Source organism: Takifugu flavidus, chromosome 2, assembly GCF_003711565.1.
Source record: "Takifugu flavidus isolate HTHZ2018 chromosome 2, ASM371156v2, whole genome shotgun sequence".
NCBI classification, from domain to species: domain Eukaryota; kingdom Metazoa; phylum Chordata; class Actinopteri; order Tetraodontiformes; family Tetraodontidae; genus Takifugu; species Takifugu flavidus.
Window position 1 is genome coordinate 4,240,012 of NC_079521.1, and position 22,518 is coordinate 4,262,529.

Sequence of the window (22,518 nt, forward strand, 5' to 3'; positions counted from 1 at the left end):
CACCGCAAATCATCGGCCTATACATTGTGGCCTACCTTCTCAGAATGGTAACTGGGTAGATCATTTGCCCTGGATGATGCATGGATGGACTGTGTTCAGCCCCTACAGAGAACCTGGAGGCTTCACCTGCCAAGCTGATTTTTGGGCAGCCTCTCTGTGTCCCTGGGTAATTTTTGCCAGAGACTTCTGGTCCTCTATCTTTTCCTGTTTTGCATGCACTTTAAACCAAAGCTGCTCTCATTCTCATTCCCATTCACCATTGTTTTCCAGAGTCATTCATGCTTATGGATCCCACAAAAGCTAGTTTTGCTGTTGCCTCTCCACCTCCTTACGATTAGGGCATTAAAGATGGGCAAGAAAGTTTTGTGCCTGGTATGAGATCACATAACTCCTGTACTGGCGTCTCTTCATTGGCTGCCCGTTAAATTTAGAATAATTTTTAAAACCCTTCTTTTGACCTACAAGGCCCTCAGAGGCCTCGCTCAATCCTACCTGGAGGAGCTAGTGATACCTTACCAGCCAAATAGACCGCTCCGCTCTCAGAATGCTGGTCTACTTGTGGTTCCCAGAGTCTCTAGGAGACTCGAATGGGGGGCCAAGCATTTAGCATTTATCTACACTCTAAAAAAAAGACCGTGAAATGTACATAAAAACATTGTAAATCCCTACAAAAAAATCTTGTAAACCCAATACATATATTTTTTGTTTAAATCACTGTGAAATTTTGTAAACTATTAAACAGAATTTTTTGTTAGATTTACTACAACAATATGTGATTTAAATGGAATTTTTTGTTAAAATTACAAATATTGGTAAAAGAAACCGGGAACTACTGCAATACTCATAACAAAGCAACTTTGATAAATTGACGTGCAAATATTGCAAAAACTATCGTTTTAGTCTTTTTTTTCAAAAAAATACAAAAACTATATGTTATTCCCTTCACAAGTTTGTTCTTTTATCAAAATTATTCCTTTTAACATTAATGAAATTATGTTAATTGAGGTCAACCAAATGTGATTTCACACAAAATTTCATTGTAACGTGAAACCGTTTACTGCCTATCTATTTATATTTTTTAAAAATATAAACGTATAATGACATTGTTTTTAGTAGCCTATTGTACTGTTCAATCTTAACCCTTGCTTTATATATTTTTTGTCTTTAAATTTTAATGCATTACAGCCCATTATTATTATTGTTGTTATTATTATTAATAATACAATGATAATTATTAATATTATTGTATTTATTTATATAATAATTCAAATAGAAAGCCAGTACTGGTAGAATATTCATAATACTCATAATGGGCAGTGCATCGTCATCACTGGCTAATCAACCTAACAGCGCCTCATACCTGTGCAATAAAGCCGCCTCCTTCCGAGACTTATTTTTTTGAGTTTAAAATTGCGCGGGTTAAGCTCGTCTGTGATTGGATAATGATGGAAAGGCGCGAACTCCTCGTTGACGGACACAACGGACACCACTCGCGAACGGGTCGGAACAGAGCAGAAATCGCAGAAATTTTTCATTTCAAAAGATTTTACAAAAAATCGACACACTACACATACAAGATTTTGCAGGGTCTGGAGTGACTGCGCAATTGGAAAGTCTAAAGTTTGCACGGTAAGTTTTCTTACTTTCTGCGGGAGACCTAGCAAAAATGTGTGCTAATAGCAAATGGCTCAAGTTAGCAATTCTCCATATTTCAGTACATCAGTTTGTAATTATTAAGCAGAAAGAGACAGACAAACACTTGAAATTTTAAAAATGATCACCTGTGTCTTTTGTAAAAAGAAATTGGTTACGTTAAGATGCTATGTGCAACATTGCAGAGTGCATAGGAATGAGCCACGCTGTCTTTTCGAATGTGTTTGCGCCAACTGTAATAAAACCTTTACTACTTACTCGGCTTTCAAGGGCCATTTTTACCGTGTACACAATATACTTGAGCCACAAGCTGTTTCTCTGTTGTTGTGAATTTAAAATGTGCGGTTTCTTTGTGTGTCCGCCATTTTCAAACAGTGAAAGAGCTGGTGTCACACTTAAAGGATCATATTGGCGAAGGCAGGTCTGTGTCATGTCCAGTAAGTGGTTGTAAGCACGTTTTTACAAAAAAATCCACATTTACTTCTCACATGTGTAGGAATCATAAAGAATGGATTTGAAGGGGAAAAGGCTTCTCAACTACTTGACCACAGTTTGTGTCCACAAGAGCAGAGATTCCATCAGACTTATGCAAGGCTTCAGAGGATGCGGGGACAGCAGAGTGGCTGCTCAGAAGACGTGAAGGAGATGCTGCTGCTTCCGCTCAGCTACTTTGATGAGAAGGAGGAGTCCATGTTCTTCCATGTAGATGATACATGTCTGGCAGAAGAGGTTGAGCTAGGGCAGGTGCCTCTGACACCCACTATTATTGTCTGTGGTAAGTCTCTTGCATATGTGTCTGAATTTGTTATGTGAGTGACTGAGCTATGACCACCACACACTTATTAATATACCTGTTAAATTCTAGGCCAGTCCTGCTATTCCTCAACAAGGTACATGCTGAGTCTGGATCGGAACCTTGTCAACACAACATCTCTTCCTTCATTTCTGCATTGTGGCTAATGTTTGGGAGCTACTACTGTTTCAACATCCATTATCCATCTGAGCTGGCTTCTACACTGGAGTTTCTTCAAAGGTGAGTAAACATTTCCTGGGACCTGGAGTCCGGACTGCACCCAGAGCCAAGGCCAAGAGTCAGACCCAGACTAAGAGCCGTAATCACACCTGGTCTTGGTGTGGGTCTGATTCTCGGCCTTGGCTCTGGGTGCAGCATTGGTTTTGATATGACTTTGAGTCTTGGCTCGGACCCAGACTCAGACTGTTTGTTTATATATGAATGTGTGTATTCATTCATTCCTGTAGTCTTCTTTTAACTCATTAAAGCTTAATATGTTTTTATATGCTTTTATTCTACAGGTGTTTTTTCTTGATAAACCCAGAAAAAGGAACCAAAGTAGAGAATAAAAACTCAAAGCGTCGTCTCAACGTGAACCCTCGAGTTCTGACCCTGATACAGGATCTCGCTGATCATGAGTGGCGTGAAGGCTAAACAAGGATTCTGTTGACTCCTAGAGAAGAGGTGCTGTTAATTTTCACTTTGTTAAATGTACAACATGCAAGTTTTGTTTTAAAGGTCCATTTTGTAACTTTCTATGAAGAGGTTCTGCCACCTGCTTGTTGTCCTTGTTATCCAACAATGTTCCACAGTATTGTAAAAATCTTGTCTATCTTCAATTACTCAAATAGAATATGTTTTAGCAAAAAATAACACAGATAAAGTATGACCTGTAACTCTGTCTGTTCAGCAGTTAAAAAGAGCCAATGCTTGAAAGTTCTTTGTGTTGGGGTCCAGGGTTGTGTTGCTGGTTTCTTCTTCTGCAGTTGCTTGGAGGAGCCACTCATCAGCCACGGCTGGCGCCGCAGGCAGATGCACCTGCGGGCTCTCTTCAATCTACCGTGCTATTTACCATGCTATCTTCCCTGCTTGTTCGAGGTCTCCATGTCGTCTGCTGGACCTGTGAATGTGCAGAATCGGACTCCTGAGATTCCTGCAGTCCAGGAGGACTGCCTTTGTGTCCTTGGTGAACGTTCGCAGGTCCAGCAGACGACATGGAGACCTCGAACAAGCAGGGAAGACGCAAGGGAAACAGGCAGAACAAAGCATCAAAGCCACAACACACAGGAGTTCTGTCCTTAAATAGCACGGTAGATTGAAGAGAGCCCGCAGGTGGGTCTGCCTGCGGTGCCAGCCGTGGCTGATGAGCGGCTCCTCCACGCCACTGCAGGAAGAAACCAGCAACACAACCCTGGACCCCAACGTCTTTGCATGCTCTATATGTTGAAAAAATGAATCTAATTGTTTGCAACTAATCACAATGGCTGTTCAATAAATTTCCTAAAAGTGATATTCTCTTGTCTTTTATCATGATGTATGTTTGCATTTTTTTGGTGTAGTTCTAATCATTTTAAACTGATTATTAAAACATACAACTACTGCATATAATGAGTAGCTTGTATGTATAATATACAGAACAGCTCCATTTAACATGCAAAGTTTTACTGTTGTTCTACCAGTTTAAATCGTTTTTTGCCTGGTAGTTCCACGTTAATTTTACAATTTATTGACGCATAATAAGTAGTTACATGTAAAAAGTACAGGAAATGATCTATTTATATACAACAATGATCCATGAAATTGATAGATTTTTTTGAATTAAATTAACAGTTCAGCCTTGGCATTCACTGTAAAACCATTTACATATTTTCTTTGTAAATTTATCTACTGTCCTGTTGGTTTTTTAACAGGAATTCTCTGGTAACCCCAGCTGCCAGCGTTTTCCTGTAAAAACGACGGTCTTTTTCTAACAGTGTATACTTTTAAGATCAGACTTAAAACCTACCTCTTTGAAAAAGCTTATTGTTACTAATTCAGGAGTTCCAGTTACTATCATAGACAGACAAATTATCATACTTAGGGGGTTGTCTAATCATTAGGTTAACATCTTAGCTGTGCTGTTATAGGCCAAGGCTGCCAGGGTCCAGAAACATGATCACCTGACAGGCCTCTGTCACCCCACTGGGTCATGGTTTCCTCTCCTCTCCTCTCCTCCTCTCCTCTCCTCTCCTCTCCTCTCCTCTCTCTCTCTCCTCTCCTCTCCTCCTCTCCTCTCCTCTCCTCTCCACATCAAGTAGACTAGTTATGCTGATTCTTGTGTAGTTTTTCTGCTTCTCACCCCCTCATTCTGTATTCATTTACAGGTATCGCCGCCTTCAGAGCTGTGTGATGACCTCCGGCCTCGCTGACCCACTCGGCCGGCGGCTTGCATAAATAGTGTATTTTTGTATGTGTTTCTGTGCTCTGTGCCTCTCCTCTCCTCTCCTCTCCTCTCCTCTCCTCTCCTCTCCTCTCCTCTCCTCTAGTTTTAAACCTTGAGCCTGGTCCTGCTCAAGGTTTCTTCCTGTTAAAGGGGAGTTTTTCCTTGCCACTGTTGCTTGTTGGGGCTTAGGCCCTGGGATTCCGGAAAGCGCCTTGAAACAATTTTGAGTCTAAAAGACGCTATATAAATAAAGATTGATTTGATTTATGTGTGGGCATAGGGAGTGCGTCAGCTTGGATAGGTGGTGCGTTTGGTGGCGAGGTTGTGTTAGTCCTTCAGGTCCCCTGTTGTGGCCGTCCTCCTACCAAGGTCCCTAATGTGCCTTCTCGAGCTGTACTTTCTGATTTGGAGACTGCTGATTTGCCTCTTGGAGATTAACAGGAGGCCATAAAAGGAGAGCAATGACAGCTGTCTGCACAACCATTTGCTGATGCTCTCCAGCTACCCCATGGATAACTGGTGGAACAGCGGTGTCAGGCAGCAACTGTTCAAGTAACTGGCCCCTAGTTGTGGGCTGCTTGAAGAGGGCATGAGCATTTTTGTTGTTCCAGCCCAGCCAGGTACAGAACACTGTAGTCAAACGCTACGAGCCCAGATAACCAACAACCATAGCACCCAGTTTAACTGACTCCAGATGTCTCAGGAGGTTATTATCAGTCCACACAATGCATTAGTGATCCCCTTGAACCTCTCCACTATTGCCCATTTCATGGCAAAGAACTCCAGTTACATGGAGTTATAGTTCTCCTAGGCTAGGTTCAAACTGAAGCTCAAGTAGGCAACAGGACTCACCATTCCCTATTGCTCCTGTGATAGAACAGCTCCCAACCTGGCTGGCATTAACTTCTAAAATAAAGGGCAGGGAGAAATTAGCAAATGTCACGGTCAATGCGTTTACAAAGTGAGACCCTAATTTGGATGAGCTCCTCTCATAGTTCTTCTTGAGAGATGAGGTGACCCAGGTATTGCACTGGAAGATCCTACATTTCTCCAGTTTTGTACCACTCCTGGCCCATCACAGCATCCATTTAGATTAAGTGCACCTCTACAGAGGAAAAAAAGACAATTATGTCATCCAGATACAACAGAAGAATTTGGCAGTGCTGTGCTCCAAACATTTGTTCTGAACAAAGTTAGTTTTTCTTCTGCAAATATAATTGAGATGATATTCAACTTTTAGTGGCTTTGAGAGCTTAAATTTTTATTTTCAGAGAGAATTCCTTGGATCCATTTGAAAAGCAAACTTCCTTTCTAAATCTGGACTCTGAGCGAATTTCAGATCTAAGCCTATCTGGAACTGCTTGCCATAGATAACACGATTTATTTCTTGTCAACAGGGGGCGCCAAATACTTTTATACAGTACATAGTCCTTACTCGTATGACAAATGAATGAGTTTAATTCTGTATTTTTGGAGAACATGGGTTGGACTGTTTCAGAAAACCGAGGTATATTTTTTATTTATATTTTTTCTTCATTTTTTTCTACTCTGACCCCTAATGATTTTGACTCATTAATACTGCCCATTAAAATACATTTTATTGCATTTGTTGACGATCATTTCTAAAAGATTGCAGCAATTTTGACAGAGGTGTTTCTTATTTCAGGGTTTTGCTTGCGCTCCCAAATTCCCAAAGGTGAGAAGAACTTTTTTACTTTCTGCCAGTAAGGTAGCCTTACTTTTTATGTCACATTTTACTGTTTGTTACTCTCGTAGTGCACAGGGATAAGAGATGTAATCAATAAAAAGGCCTTATTTTTGTAAAGCAGTAAAATGGATGTATATTTCTTACAAGAAACACCAATTCTGAGGAAATAAAGTGACAATTGTGGCTCCAAGGGCTCATTATTTAATCACACTTTTCTTGTGAATATATATTTGATTGTCTGACATCCTCCTTAAGCTCAAGTGATATCACTCCTCCTCCAAAAGACCATGCTGGAGGCGACGACTTATGATATCCAATACAAATTCTAATAAGAAAAAAATCCCCGGATACTGGAAACTTCACACCGCCTTTCTTCAGCACCCTGCCCAGTTAGTAAGGAAATCATAAATAATTTTAAATCTAGACATATCTCCTTTATCTCCAAATGAAAACTGTTTCAATTTCAATGTAGAAAGTTCCCCATCAAATTTAGCTAACAATATGCAAAAATGAAAAATGTAATCCCCAATATCTTAAATGTAATAAATGATCATTTAAACATGCCACAAAATTGTATTCTACAAGAGGGATTGGTTATGCTTTATAATGTAAAAAGAAAAATTTGGTGACAAAGCTCATACCTTTTCAGTTTGGGAAAAAACAAGGGGAAAGTAAGAGTTCATTATATGTGAATAATTTACTTACTACTGATGAGAAATCCATCTATGTTTCTATGAAACGGTCTTTGACAGTTGCCATATTTATTCCTAAAATTCTCAGGGAAGCCTTGAACTATTTGATCATCCAAGAACCTGAAGCAGTTATCAAATACCTTATCCTGATGTGCTCCCATTTACATTTTACAGAATCTTCAAGGAGGTTATTAAAGATATGACTCTGGCAGGCTTTTGGGAATGTGTAGATAGTGGAGAACTACCTCAAGATTCTTTATATTTAGATAATTGAAGCCCTACCTCATTGAATTTGGAAAATGAACTGTTTTCTTAACTCTATGCCAAAACACTAAAACACTGGAGGAACTTATTTCTACTTCTCAATATGGGTTTATGAAGGACATACCTAGATATATTAAAGTATTCATACTTTTCTTAGATTTTTACAAAGTCTTTGCAAGTTATACACCGATGTAGAACAGCACAAAGAACACAATTATTCAGAAGCATTGTGTAATGAAAAACATCACAAAATATAGAATTTTAAAATAGTAGTCATGCCCACCCTCCCCTACTCTGTTGAAGGGTCCTCTGATCAAGCTTTTAAGTGCAGTTATAACTGAGAGACAGAAAGTCAAAATCATGAGATAGACAGTCATAATTATGAACTATTGAGATAAAAAACAATATTGTGTTAGAAAATGACGAGAAAGCTGAAATTATGCTTGACATGTGCAGCAGCGTAATAGAACAAGCCCTCACCTGCAGAGAGGGAAAAAATGGCAATGTAGTATATTAGGTGCTGTGAATGAACAATTAGCATGTTTTTGTTAATAATATGTTTTGATTGAATATAAGACATCAGTCCAACATTGTCAGTCATAGTAACTAATGCATAGGCTAACATTTATGGCAGGGATGTCCAAATCCAGTTCTCGAGGGCCAGGTTTTCTGTCCTAACTGGTAGACATCGCTTTCACTTTGAATCCTAAGACCCTCTGAGGAAGCATTTACTGCCTGGAAGGAAAGAAAACCCGGGGGATGGATTGGGCACCGCTGATTCAAGTAGCTGCAGCAGAGCACATAGTTTGCTGCTGGTTGTCATGATGTGCTGAATAATACATGAGTAGCTCACACGATCAATATGTTTGAGCAGTGTTAGCTGGGTGTCCTCTTGGGGTGAAACATCTGATTCTGAAGAAGTGGGTGTAGGCTACAGCTAGCATGCTGCTTTGGGAGAAGAGTTATTATGCCTGAAGGTTTCTCTCATTATGAAACAAGCACAACACAGTAATGATGCTATAGCATGAGTGCAGAGTGTGTTGAAATCCATGTAAATAATGGACTGAGACATATAAGAATATAATGATGTTTGAAGCACATCTGCCTTACACCCTCCACAATAACCATTTTTTAATGATAATTGTGTAAAATCAGAGCAAAAAGTTACACAAAAAGTAAAATCCTGATTGCACTGACTTCAGTGAGCTCAGGGTAAGCTTCACTTCTCTTGCTCAGGTTTTTGCATCAGCCATGATGGATGAGTTTAGAGAATTCTAGTGGTCAAGGCATGTACCTGAGGAAACAAACCAACAAATCGTCAGCCTATTAAAATAATTTTGACAAAAAAAAAAAAAAATCCCAAAAACTTGAAAAAATGACTTGGAAGATTGTTTTAATAGGGTGATGAAATGGAAGAGGTCAAGGTATTTACTATGCTCAGGGAATGGTTCATTTGGACTTTTGCTTGATTTGTTTCTGATTATGCATATTCCTCTTATTGAATTCAGAATTCATGAAATATTTCTCCATTTTGGATTGATTTCAGTGCAGAGAAAGTTTCAGGTACCATAACTGGACCAGAGATTCTACATTCTGGTTCCAGGGTCATAGAGTTATTTTCTTTCATTACGAAAGAGACCCTGTTTTGTTAAGCGTTTCTGGGCCAGATTCACGAAGCGTTCTTACGAACAAATTTGTTCTTAAGTCCCACTTATGAACAGTTGACGAAGATTGTGGCATTCACCAATTTCTTCTTATCCTGGATTTATTCATAGGTAAGAACAAATCCTACGAACACTCAGGAGTACTCTTGCGCACATTTCAGTGCCGACATGTTGGCATGGTTGTGTTTTCTTCTCTTGTGCAGTTCAATAAAATTCAATATTACAATGATAATTCTGTCATATTTATTTATTTATTTGTTTATTTCCTATTTTTGGTGATTTACGGAGAATTTTAAAATTACGTAAATGTGCCAATGACTTAACATTAATCAACCAAATTGGAAACCATGCCAAAACTGTCTTTTTATTTGATTTTATCTTGATTTATTTTATTAGGGGATCGAGGATATGCCCTGGTTGTTGACACCACTGACCAACCCTCAGACTCCACAGGAGTTTTATTCAATCAGATGCATGCGCGCAGTCGCTCCACCATTGAACGCACCATCGGCATGTTAAAGGGGCGCTGGATGTGTTTGGACACAGAGCCATAACCTCGTGAGGATGTGCGTCCTGACGCAATGATGGGGCCAGACTGCAGGCACGCGGTTCACGTTCGAGCGCGATTAATTGCCCGTTTGTGAATAAAATGCATTATTGTCACAATCCGAGCACAGCTTTTACACGTTTTTTTTTTTTTTACATTCTTCTTTTTTTACATTCTCGTTGATTTCTTTAAGCGTGTTGGCTATAGTCATCAGGGTTGAGGCAATTTTATCAAGCATGTTAGCCATCCTTTCTTGATTGTTCAACACGGCGTCAGAAATCAGGCGTGGAGAGGCAAGCTTTGGGCATTTCGCTTTGGGCATTTTGCTGCTTTTTGCTCCGTCTACAGGGTCCTGCTGCAGTTCCTTTTATGGGCATTAGTGGGCGATGACTTATGCTAATCGTATGTTAATTAGACTCACCTGGCACGCGCTTTCAACTTACGAACAGATGGCATTCATCAATCTAAGAACACAGCTGCGAACAATTCTGGGGCTTACGAACGCGTTGATGAATCCGACGTAGGGTTTTCTTAAAAAACTTCTTAAGGACAACTTAAGAAAGAATCTAAGAAGATTCGTAAGAACATATTGGTGAATCGGGCCCAATGTTTGCTGAGACTGCACATCAAGAACCTTAATTTCACCTCAACTCAGCCTGGCTTTAATAAATCCTCCAGAAAAATACTGCAGAATTTCAGAGAGGCATCTCACACTGAAAAGTCATCCATTCAAGAGATCCATTCATTGCATGTCTGCATATAGTCACGCATGTATTCACACAGTTTTTGAAATTACTGGATGACTAGGGAATTGGTTTATCTTTATCAGACATGGACAGTGGTACCTGCATACATATGGTATGGCTATCCTTAAAACTTGTGCTTGAAAAGAAAGTCAAGCATAGCACTCCCCTACACTGCTATGAGGGGGAGTGACATAAAGATTGCGTGTCTCTAGTAGGAGGGGCCATTGTGGCTCTGGTCTGAATGTCCTTCAAAAAGCAATCCCCCTGATCCAGTCAGTCCCACTCATCCAGTCTAGTAGGTCACACCGAGCACAGCAAGCCCTATCTGGACATTATGGGACTCACACGCGATCCCAACTTCCAAAAGCTGCAGGACTGGTACACAGCCCACGCCCTCAACATCAACCTGAGACACATGTTTGAGGCAGATAAGGAGAGATTCAACAAGCTCAGGTATAGTTTCTTACCAAATCAACTTAAGGCTTATTTAGGTACAAATGCAAACATGCCTCATTTGATAACACATTCTAAAAGGCTGTATGGCTCTCTCTTTGTGTCTGTCTGTCTATCTATCTGTCTATCTGTCTGTCTGTCTGTCTGTCTGTCTGTCTGTCTGTCTGTCTGCCTGCCTGCCTGCCTGCCTGCCTGCCTGCCTGTCTGTCTGTCTGTCCTGTGTTCCTGTGTTCTGGAAGCCTGACCCTGAAAACTGATGATGGAGATATTCTTCTTGATTACTCCAAAAATCTGATCACTGATGATGTCATGAAGATGCTTGTTGATCTGGTAAATGTATATAATAGTGGCAATAAAGCAGGAATCATGTGTTTCTTTTGCTGCATGCTGTAAACAGAACCTCAAGTCTGGACTCCTAAAGTTCACATTTCATTACTGACATCCTTTATAATTTGCTGCTGCCATAATATCTTATTTCCTGCTTTCTTTAGGCTAAGTCTAGAGGTATTGAAGCTGCCAGGGAGAAGATGTTCACAGGAGAAAAGATCAACTTCACCGAGGTGCTTATTGTGAAACAGATTTCAGCCTTTCTCCGTGTTTACCTCTTGACCTTTTGTTTGAAAGGCCCAGAGCATTTACACATGTCACAGTCACGGTCAAAACTAAGCTTTGATATAACTGCACCAGTAAATACAGCAAAGACCTGAATAATCATTACGACTGATGCAAGTCTTGACTGGGTTTTCTCTGGGCATTAAGGGCAGAGCTGTGCTCCATGTGGCTCTGAGGAACCGCTCCAACAAGCCCATTATTGTGGATGGCAAGGATGTGATGCCAGGTGTCAACAATGTTCTTGAAAAGATGAAAGTCTTCAGTCATGTGAGCCCAATCAGCAAAGCACACAACTATATTGTATTGATGTTTATGTATTTCATGGTTCAGCACTTCTGCTTATGGGGGTTTGATACTACTAGCTCAGTTATCAGAGGAAGACTTAGTATGACTGTCCTTGTTACAGAAAGTTCGCAGTGGAGAGTGGAAAGGCTACACAGGAAAGGCCATCACAGATGTTGTCAATGTTGGCATCGGTGGATCTGACCTTGTGAGTTTGAGTTAGTGAAAGCCATGTTTGAATTATGCTTCTTATCAGAATCTCTCCCTCATTTGATTTGAATCAAAGGGTCCCCTGATGGTGACTGAGGCCCTGAAACCATACTCAAAGGGCGGACCCTGTGTGTGGTTCGTGTCAAATATTGATGGAACTCATATCGCCAAGACCCTGGAACAGCTAAATGCAGAGACTACCCTCTTCATCATTGCATCCAAGGTGAGTTGGTACCTAAGTTAATACATCTATAAGTTAGTTTGAAGTTAAATTGTGTTACAATGTAATTGAGTTTTTGGGTTTTTCATGCTTAAAATTTTGTGAAACTTTTCCATTGTGGGGTTTCTCTCGATCCTCTGTTTTTTCTGCACTCCCAAAACATGCACATTATGTTGATAGAGTATAAATTTAGCCTATTGTGTATGAGATAATGATGGATGGATGGATGGATGGATGGATGGATGGATGGATGGATGGATGGATGGATGGATGGATGGATGGATGGATGGATGGATGGATGGATGGATGGATGGATTCATTTTCTTTGGGTGAATGTGGCACCACTCTTCATCAAGGCTCTTTAAAGACAAATACACCATCTGATGCCGACACCTTATATCATTGTTAGGAGCTAAGCTATGCAGGAACAACTATTATTTTATAGTTTATATCTATTCAGAATATTCTTGTTACCATGTAATTAAACAATTTTCAGTAGCCTAGATATTTACATATGATTTAGTGTTCATACTGGCTCACTGCCTTATTCTGGTTTCTCTTAAAGACTTTCACAACCCAAGAGACCATCACCAATGCTGAGTCAGCCAAAGCATGGTTCCTTCAACACGCCAAAGATGTGAGCATCCTTTCTGCTCAAACAGCAGCAGCATCTGCCCTTTAATCAATCTGATCTCCCTTAGTGATCATGTTTGCATTTCCACAGTCAGCTGCTGTTGCCAAGCACTTTGTGGCCCTGTCTACAAATGGAGTGAGATGCTTTTTACTATTTTTTTGTTTAAGTTCATTTCCAGGTTGAATGTTTTAGTTCAGTCCAGATATTTGTTTTTAACCTCCTCATTTGTCTGTGTCTCCTCATATTCTCCATCCTTAGCCTAAAGTGAAGGACTTCGGCATTGACACAGAGAACATGTTTGAGTTTTGGGATGTAAGTGCTCTATATTGCTTAAAACCGGCTGCATGTGGTGGGCCCTGTCTCCAGCAACAGATCACTACTGCAGGCAGGAGCTAAAAATAAGTTAGACTTTTGACCTGTGAAGTAGGTGGAACAAACGCTCTGGTCAGCAGCTGCTGAGAGAACTTGGTTATTAATGGTAGCGACCTTCTCTCTTGCAGAGGTTACTGTAAAGGCTATGTTGCATCAAAGGTCAGGAAGTTGCTTTTAGTCACTGGTATTTAAGGCATAATGGTTATAATGTCAACTGTATGAAACTACAAATGTATATGCCATATGAGTCATGATTGGGAGTGAACAGAACTGAGTGATTAATTTAAAGATAAAAACTATTGTCTTAAGGTACAGAATATGTCTTTAATGCCATTATTTGTATGTAAAGCCTAAATGTATTAGATTCAAGGATAAATGTACTGTTACATCACGATTATTATTTTATTTCAGTGGGTTGGCGGCCGTTTCTCCTTGTGGTCTGCCATTGGAATGGCCATTGCCCTGCATATTGGTATGTACATTTGAGGCACTGTAACAAATATGTTTCATACATCATCTCTGCCTTGTCGCTGCTGCTTTATTTCATAATACGGTAAGTTTACTGCAATGTAAGCAGCACTGTGTGGTTGCGGTTCAACCACACAGTGCTGCTTACATTTCATTCTGACCTAGCAACGGTATGGCATCTGAATTAAAGCAGAAAAAGTGCATTCCAGAATTTAGTTGATGCACAAAAACATTTATTAGAATAGCTGCCAAGAACAATTTCAACTGTCATATCTTCTGTCATCATCAGGTTTTGACAACTTTGAAAAGCTTCTTTCAGGAGCTCATTGGATGGTAGGTCCTTCAATGTCTCATCACTTGTCCTGCACAGGTGAATATACAGAAAGCATGAATGTAAATTAGGTTCTCTGCTCCAGGACAACCACTTCCGCACTGCTCCCCTGGACAAGAATGCCCCCGTACTGCTAGCGCTGCTGGGGATCTGGTACATCAACTTCTTCCATGCTGAGAACCACGCCCTTCTGCCCTATGATCAGTACATGCACCGGTTTGCTGCATACTTCCAACAGGTCAGGCACAGGTTTTTGTCCTTCAGTTAGGTCTTCAGACCACTTGACATGAACTGGAAAAACTGTTTGTTTATAGGGTGACATGGAGTCAAATGGAAAGTACATTACAAGTCAGGGAGTGCGTGTAAACTACCACACTGGGCCAATTGTGTGGGGAGAACCAGGAACCAATGGACAGCATGCCTTCTACCAGCTCATCCATCAAGGTAAAATAAGCAAAGTTCAGTATTCAGCTTCTGCATAAACACAATATAAAAAATTGCCCAATCTCACCTTTTCATAATTAGAGACTTTATATTGGTCGATTTAGCACACACAGCTAACTGATCTAGAAGTCATCATTTTAAGAGATGACACCTGAGAATTACTGTTTTCAGGTAATTGATGTTACCCACCAACTAGCGTGATCCGGTTGCTCACCATTTCTTCCTAGATGCTATATAAATAAAGATTGATTTGATTTGATTTGATTCCTCAGGAACACGTATGGTGCCCGCTGACTTCTTGATTCCAGCTCAATCACAACATCCCATTAGGGACAACTTACACCACAAGGTACAAAGAATAATACAGAGGTTTTGATCGCATTAAAGACTATTTAATGGAGCCATTAATGGAGCCATCTTTTTGTCATCATGAAAAAAAAAATTGTCTCTCTTAATTTTGTGTATTCTCACACACCTGGATATAGAACTAATTGAAGTATCATAGAAAGTGTGTTACACAAATTTAAGACAATTATATTGTTGGCCTAATGGCATAGAGCACAACTATGATTGTTTTACCAAACTGGCACTTGGCTGATTTTTCTGCAATATATACACATGCTACACTGCCTCTGATTTATGTGTTGAACGTGATTGTAGATCCTTGTAGCAAACTTTCTGGCCCAGACCGAGGCTCTCATGAGGGGTAAGACCACAGAGGAGGCCAGGAAGGAGCTGGAGTCTGGTGGGCTGAGTGGAGAAGCTCTGGATAAAATCTTGCCACATAAAGTAAGCATAATCACTCAATAAATTTTCTGTGAGCCTGTACACAGTTAAAGAAGTTAATTTGTATGTTATAGAATAAATACATGTTTTAGATTTGACCTTTGAATATAGTATGTATATGTGACAGTGCCCCAGGTGGACACAAATAAACATTGATACCAATACCTGAGAACATCAATGATGGAATAGGAAAGCATAATATCACAGCTTCTTGGTTTCCCTTAGGTGTTCCAAGGAAACAGGCCCACCAACTCAATCATCTTCAGGAAACTGTCCCCTTATACACTTGGAGCACTTACAGGTGAGGGTGCACAGTTTCACTTACAGGTGATGTGTATTTAAAAAAACAAAAACAAAAAACAACCCATTCAGATCATTTTATTTTCATTATATGGTAAAAATTATTTGATGCCAACAAAACAGTCAAATAGAAGACAAAAAAAAGAATTATTTTCTCAAAATACAAGGCAGAAAGCAAGAATGCAACTGGTACAGTTTGCAATGAAAGACAATTTATCAATACAACCACCAGTGAAGGAAGGTGTGCGTGTGCTTCATTCAAGCAGCTGTAAAAGATGTACAATGCAAACAGGAGGTGAGGTGATTATTGGGGGGGGAAATCGTGTTGACCTCGGAAAAGACGACAAAAGGGAAGTGTTAGTCAAGGCAATAATTGTTAGTACAAGGAACACTTGAGTTATCACTGGCAAGGACGAAACGACCTTATGCTGGACAGCTGCTGTTGGCTGTTTAAGAGGACTCCAAATGGAAAACGGTAGGCATTTTGCAGGTCAAGCTTGGTGAAGAAGTGAGCCTTGTGAAGAGGGCTGAAGGTGACATCCAGTAGAGGAAGAGGGTACTTATTTTTAATGGTAATCTCATTGAGACCCCAATAGTCTATGCAGAGCCACAGGGAGCCTGAACAAAGAAGAACCCTACTCCAATGGGGAAGAAGATTGGCTACTTAGCCAGTAAGTCTGTGTCGTACCTTTCCATCATCTCCTGTTCTGGTCTGGAGAGGTTGTACAACTGGCCAGATGGATGCAGCGTCCCAAGAAGGAGGTCAATGCAGCAGTCATGGGGATAATGTGGAAGCACCGAGAGCGCACACTCCCTGCTGAATGCCTATCCTAGGTCTTGATACTCCACAGGAACCATTGAGAGGTTGGGTGGTTTGGAAGGAGGAACTGTAGAGAACTGTAACTCAAGTTATCAGTGGCAAGGACAAAACAATCTGATGCTGGACAGCTGCTGTCAGCTGCTTAAGAGGACCCCAATCACACCGCAGCTGCAGGTGAGGAAACAGCCAGCAGGAAGGATGGAATCAACAACGCTCCCTAGGGGAAACACAGAAAATCACAATACCGAACTCAGAACAAAACCAGGATCATGACAATCTTGATGTCATTTATTGACAAACTGGTGAAATAACAAAAAGGACAGCATTTGAAATAGTGTTGGTTAAAAAGGATGATAAAAGTTGAGTAAAAATACAGCTGTTCCTCTCTTCTGTGCTTAACATCATCACCAATCTGTGCACTGAACCTTGCTCATTCACCAGTCTGTTATTACTCTTTAATCTCTGCCAGTCGACCATGTTATGCAATATTTACTGTAACGTGTGATAAATAGCTGCATGTTAGAGATTGAACTGCAGGCAATGTTTACTTCCAACCTAACCCACCCTTTTATTCTTAATAGAGGCAAATTCACCCTAATTTATTTGGTCAGTGACATCTTCCTGCCGTTTTTAAATGATTCCCTGTTTCATTTACACTTGACAAAATTATAAATAGTCTGTAGTCACCATAAATGTGGACTTTCACCAACAGAAACAGGGAAGCAAACCTTTTATGCTGCACATTCTACCTAAAATTAAGCACATACACACATAAGTCACATGCTGGAATTAATGAAAACATTGTAATCTATTTCATTCCTATCTATTTGGAAATTGATCTGAATATTTCTTGTTTCTCATCTGTTTTTCTGAGTCATTGCAGGTGTATAATTCCAATCTATGTATTTAAAGTATTAATAGTATCAGCTCTTGAATTTAGAAAAATGGTTGTAGTAAAATTCTTTTCCCCTTAAACCAAATGTTGTCAATGAAGAAATGGGCTATCCTTATGAATATTTGTACCCTGATGATGTTTTCTGTCTTTGTTTTACAGCGATGTATGAGCACAAGATCTTCATTCAGGGTTTATTATGGGAGATCAACAGTTTTGACCAGTGGGGGTGAGATATGTGATACACATAGAGAATACATGTCCACAGCTAATTAAAACACTAATCACTAATTAGGCACAATTTAAACTGTGAATTAACCCTAAACCCTAAGCAGCAGCCAGCCATTAAGACACTCCTAATACTCTGATTTACTAAAATTTAGATGGTCATCTCTGATAAATAAAAGACACATGAACTCACCCTCCTGCTTCTTCGTGTATATTAACAGAGTCGAACTGGGAAAACAACTGGCGAAGAAGATTGAGCCTGAGCTCAAGGATGCCACAGAGGTCCACTCCCATGATTCATCCACCAATGGGCTCATCAACTTCCTCAAGAAGAACTTTGCCTGAGTCAAAATTTCTTTTCTCCTCCTCATTATGACCATCACTGTTTATCACGGGTTACTCCCATACAGTCCAGCTGAGGCATGAACATTTACACTGTCAGTATAAAAACCAACTGTGCATTTTATGGGTGCTTTTTCACCATCACAAGAGGAAAAATCTATTTGCATTTTGGTAATAGTGAAATGGAAAAAAACAGTGTCACTCCAGTGTAATTAGAAGCATTTCTGACAAGACATCTACAGACTGGCAGTTTACATTTTTGATCAAATAAAATGCATTTATAAAAATGCACACAGATGAACATTTGAGTTGTTCCATTTGCTTCACGTGTTCAGTATCAATTTTGCCTTGCGCTCACTCACGGGACAAAAAACAGGCTCATGAATGGAAACTCTACAGTGCCTCTAAGTGTGTGAGTAAACAGTCTGTCTTTATGTCCCGTGATGCATGGAGACCTGTACAGAGTGTATTTCATCATCCTTGTGCCACTAGATGGCATGAGTGTGCCAGTTTCTTGAGCTGAAGCCACAGCAGTCTCGGAAAACTCTCAGGATAGGATGAACGGTTGGCTCCTCAGCACCGTCCTCCCCAGAAATCCCCATATTCCGAAGCATCATGCATTTAGATAGAAAAAGAAACACTATGAAGTAAAAATTGAAAATTGAAAATTCTTAACTAAATTGAAAATTCTTTGCTTCAACTTTGTATGCAAAAAGCACTGTAAATCAGTCTTGATAAAGACATTTCCCACAATGCATCAGGTGATGTTTTAATTAGTGGTTAAATTGATCACTGCTGCAAGAAGTCAGGTGTGTGTGTGCGTGTGTGTGTGTGTGTGTGTGTGTGTGTGTCTGTCTGTCTGTCTGTCTGTCTGTGTGTGTGTGTCTGTGTGTCTGTGTGTGTGAAAGGACAAACAGAAAGTTTGAAAAAATAAAAAAAATCAGGACCCTCAGACTCCACTGGGTTTTCATTGCTGTTGCCAAGCAACTATACTTTATTTCCAATTTTACTTGTGCTTTCTACACCTCTGAAACACAATGCAGAGCAAAGTGAGTTTGACAAGATGCAGGAAATTCTTATTGATTCTCACACTTATAGCTCATTTCTAATGTTTAAGGATCCTCTAAGGACTGATCATGGCTGCTTGCAGTGGGTTGAAATAAACAAGCTAATGAGAGAAGTTGATCAGTGCAAGATGAAAGGGCACATTGAAAGGACAAAAAGGATTCTGTGAACGTTCCTGAGATGTTTGTGGAACAATGGAGGGTACATACCCTCACATTCCACTTCATGCTTTATTGGCTTGGCCTGTCATTCTTTTTTTTCTTTCTTTCTCTTTCCTGGCCTGTTAAAGCGCTGTCCTCCTGGCTCGAGCAGCGCTGCAACCTGCCCCGGTGCTGTGGTTGCCTTGGCGACGTCACCAAATTCAGTCCCAAGTTCACAGCGGTGTCACAAATAGTGCAAGGTTCTGAGGTTCCACTTCACTGATTAACAGCGCAATAGCCTGGATAAATGTCTTCTGCGTACATTGTGCCATTTATATTCATTGGGAGCCACAATGCTGGGAGCTGTTCTAGGGTCAGTATCACTACATGTAACAACGGGTGGGGGTTCAGTTCTACAGATAGTTTTATTTGCAATTGAACTTCAATGGAATGTTTTTAATGTGCTAATTTCACTACCCACCCCACAGGAAGCATTAGGGAACAGATTCTCTTGGGCTAAACATTAGCCTTAAAAACCCTTGACTGGCCCTGCTAGCATGCACAGCACTTTCACAACACATCCACTTCTGTCTGCACAAGGTCCCTTACTGCAATCTGAGGATGTCACTAACATCAGCAGAGACGGACAAAATAAAATAGTTTGGCCCAACTTGATTTTTCCCACGACTATATAAAGATTAACTTGAGTACATGGGCAGAGCTCGTCATGCTGTGGCTTAAGAAGACAGCAGCAATCCCATGAGGCTTCAGAGGCCACCAGCTGACCCCTAGTTCCTCAGTTTTCTCATTGTTTCAGTAACTTTTTAAAAACATTAAATAATTGAAGGGTAGGAAAATCTTGGTCATATCAGTGTGATCTTACAGGATTGACCCCAACAGATGGGATTGTTGGGTGACCTGTAGGTCAGTGTTCTGGTTTCTGTGTGGGTGTTTGGATCCTGCACATCATTTTTGGTCTAATTTTTTTTTATGTGTGTGTGTGTGCGCGCGCGTGTGTGTGTGTGTGTGTGTGTGTGTGTGTGTGTCTTCACAGTCTAACATCTGGCTCCCATTCAGCATGTAAGTGTAAGAGACTAAAATTAAAAGAACCAGCCTCCCACACTTATTTTTATTTTACTTATTTGTTCATCTTCTGGTCATTGTTTAGCATTATCGTCTTTCCTGCAGCAGTTGCTATGTTGCCTTTTTATAGTGAGGCTGCTGTTGGTCCGTAAAGCATATTTGTTACAAGTCGCAGAACAGTGGAGAGATGGTTGGATGACTAGGAAGGTGATAAGGTCCTGGAACAATATCAGGTGCAATAACTTGACCATGATCATGAAACAGGCAGCTGGAACATTTAATGTGACTCACATCAGCTCATCATGCGTGTAACTTCTGTCTCAACAGTAGATGGTTTCCACCTTCTGGACTTCATCGCATGGTGGGTAAGTGTCCCATTAAAGGATCACTGCATCCAAGTGCAGAAAAATATATAAAAAATGTCTACTTCATCACAATTAGATCAACCCACAAGAGCTCTTGTTTTCTCCCCAGTCTGCCTATTTTGTGTGGTATTCAAGATCCAGATTGACCAAATTTACCTTCTCTCTGCCTGTTTTTTTAACCCGATTACCAGATACTGGGTTCATAAACTCCATGGATGTCGATGAGTTGAATTATTTACCCAGAAGAATATAGCTGTGGGATTATTCTGCTGAGATTTAGTTCCTGCGGCAAGTTTGTCAGTCCGTCTTTACGGGAACTGTTTTATCTTCTATCTTTAAGCCTTTCTTTCATTGGAACTAGTTTTATGCACTGCATTTGGATTCATGAGCCGTGACAAGAAATCCAAATTTTCAAAATTTTAAGATGATGCCAACTGAAATGCTCTCATTCATAACAACACAGGCAGCCTGTATAAAGCCAGAATTTGTGTAAAGTGGTGTCACAGGGCTCAGACTGATGGAGGTTGAGTGCTTAGTGGGGATGTGGTTCTGGTACTGTTATTATTTTCATACTGCCCATATGTTTCCTATCTTTTCTAAAGTTTGGGGTTCCTGTTCAGGTTTTGAAAACATTCCAATCACTTCCAATGTATCAAGATTGTTGGTCGTGAAATATTGGATCATCCTTGTACATGAACCAGTTTCACTCAACAATCACATTCAAGAGCCAATATTTCTGTTTAGACTAGAGCATCATGTTTTCATGTGTTGACTCATGAAATCTAAAAGCAACTTTGATGCCTATGTTGAATCTAAGTGGCAACAAGGTGAATTCTTGTTCATGGAATGGGACAAAAAGTATGTATGATGTAATTTTGTGGCGAGCATATTTTCTACTCATTTCCTGGCAGTGGAGGGACCCGTGTATTCCAGAGGGAAGGTGTTCCTTTGTGCTGTGTAACAGAGCTCACCTCACAGCCGATTCCCTGGACACACACACAAACACAGAGCTCCCTGAGTTACAGGGCGGAACCCTCACACACATAAAGGGTGCTTTGTGCCCCACAACTCATGGAGCTGACAACCAACACCAGAGAGCCCCTCACACTGAACACACTGTTCAGCTCCCAGCAGCCTTCCAGTAAGTAGCTAATTGTTACGCCTATGCAAAAAAAATAACCACTGTACATCTATAAGCATCTGCACTTCAGAAATACATCCCAAACTGGAGGCTAAAAAGTTAAAAATGGTCACGTTTCTTCCCAAAATAGTCTCCTTGTCGCTTGTGCAAGATCTGTCAAGGTTCCCTTCCCTTTGTCCTGGAGTAGTTTCTATATTTGAAAGGAGACACTGACTTGATTTCTCATCCTTTCAGTAGTTCAGCACAGGTTGAAGACAAAAATGTCCTTCTGAAACCACCACCAACTGGGGCAATGGTAGAGAATATATAGCAGCTGTGGTCATAACACCTGCCTAAGGAATCAACAATCTAATGTATATTTTCATAAAGAAATGTTAATGATAACAACTAATCTTGCAGAGACATTTCTTTAGGTGTCCCACGTTTAGACTAATCTATAGTTTATTGTTTGTGATCAAGGATACAGAAAATAGATTTTTGGTCAGGTTGATGCTCAGTTAAGTTCTAGACTGACTTTTCGCACATTTAAGCATGATAATATTTTTTCGTAACTGTTTGCTAATTTTCCAGCATCAAACGTGAAATTGCATTTCTGTGTCCAAATTAAGTGGAATAATCTCAGTAATGCATTTAATTTAGAACCAGTTTATTGGAACTTGTTTCTATTTCAAAACATGATTATTAAATTGAATATTCTTTTGCACTTTTGTAAATGAAACTGTCAATAAATTGCCAAAGAAACAACTAAATCATTCCTTGACAACTGGTTAGTACTATCGGGGTTAAACTTAATTCATTTGATAGCTGTTGGTTTTCATTCAAAGGTTTCCTGTGAGTGAAT

At 40.1% G+C, this 22,518-nt stretch overlaps 1 protein-coding gene and 2 long non-coding RNA genes across 3 annotated transcripts; 2 read left to right on the forward strand and 1 right to left on the reverse strand.

The window, feature by feature from the left end:
- Window positions 1-1,249: 1,249 nt before the first annotated feature.
- On the forward strand, window positions 1,250-3,107 carry LOC130521806 (uncharacterized). Its single transcript, XR_008949459.1, has 5 exons — window positions 1,250-1,629; window positions 2,029-2,074; window positions 2,150-2,428; window positions 2,519-2,686; window positions 2,968-3,107. It is a non-coding gene; the product is annotated as an uncharacterized LOC130521806 (long non-coding RNA).
- On the reverse strand, window positions 2,942-4,253 carry LOC130521807 (uncharacterized). Its single transcript, XR_008949460.1, has 2 exons — window positions 3,827-4,253; window positions 2,942-3,426 (listed from the first exon to the last, which is right to left on the reverse strand). It is a non-coding gene; the product is annotated as an uncharacterized LOC130521807 (long non-coding RNA).
- Window positions 4,254-10,771: 6,518 nt separating this feature from the next.
- gpib (glucose-6-phosphate isomerase b) lies at window positions 10,772-18,184 on the forward strand. The gene is made up of 18 exons (XM_057025411.1): window positions 10,772-10,942; window positions 11,182-11,272; window positions 11,434-11,502; window positions 11,702-11,821; window positions 11,961-12,044; window positions 12,123-12,269; window positions 12,832-12,903; window positions 12,991-13,035; window positions 13,159-13,212; window positions 13,684-13,744; window positions 14,030-14,073; window positions 14,157-14,309; window positions 14,386-14,515; window positions 14,788-14,864; window positions 15,176-15,304; window positions 15,527-15,602; window positions 17,476-17,542; window positions 17,763-18,184. The coding sequence occupies exons 1-18, from the start codon at window positions 10,824-10,826 to the stop codon at window positions 17,884-17,886; spliced, it is 1,662 nt and encodes a 553-aa protein (XP_056881391.1). The 5' UTR covers window positions 10,772-10,823; the 3' UTR covers window positions 17,887-18,184.
- The last annotated feature ends 4,334 nt before the right edge of the window (window positions 18,185-22,518 follow it).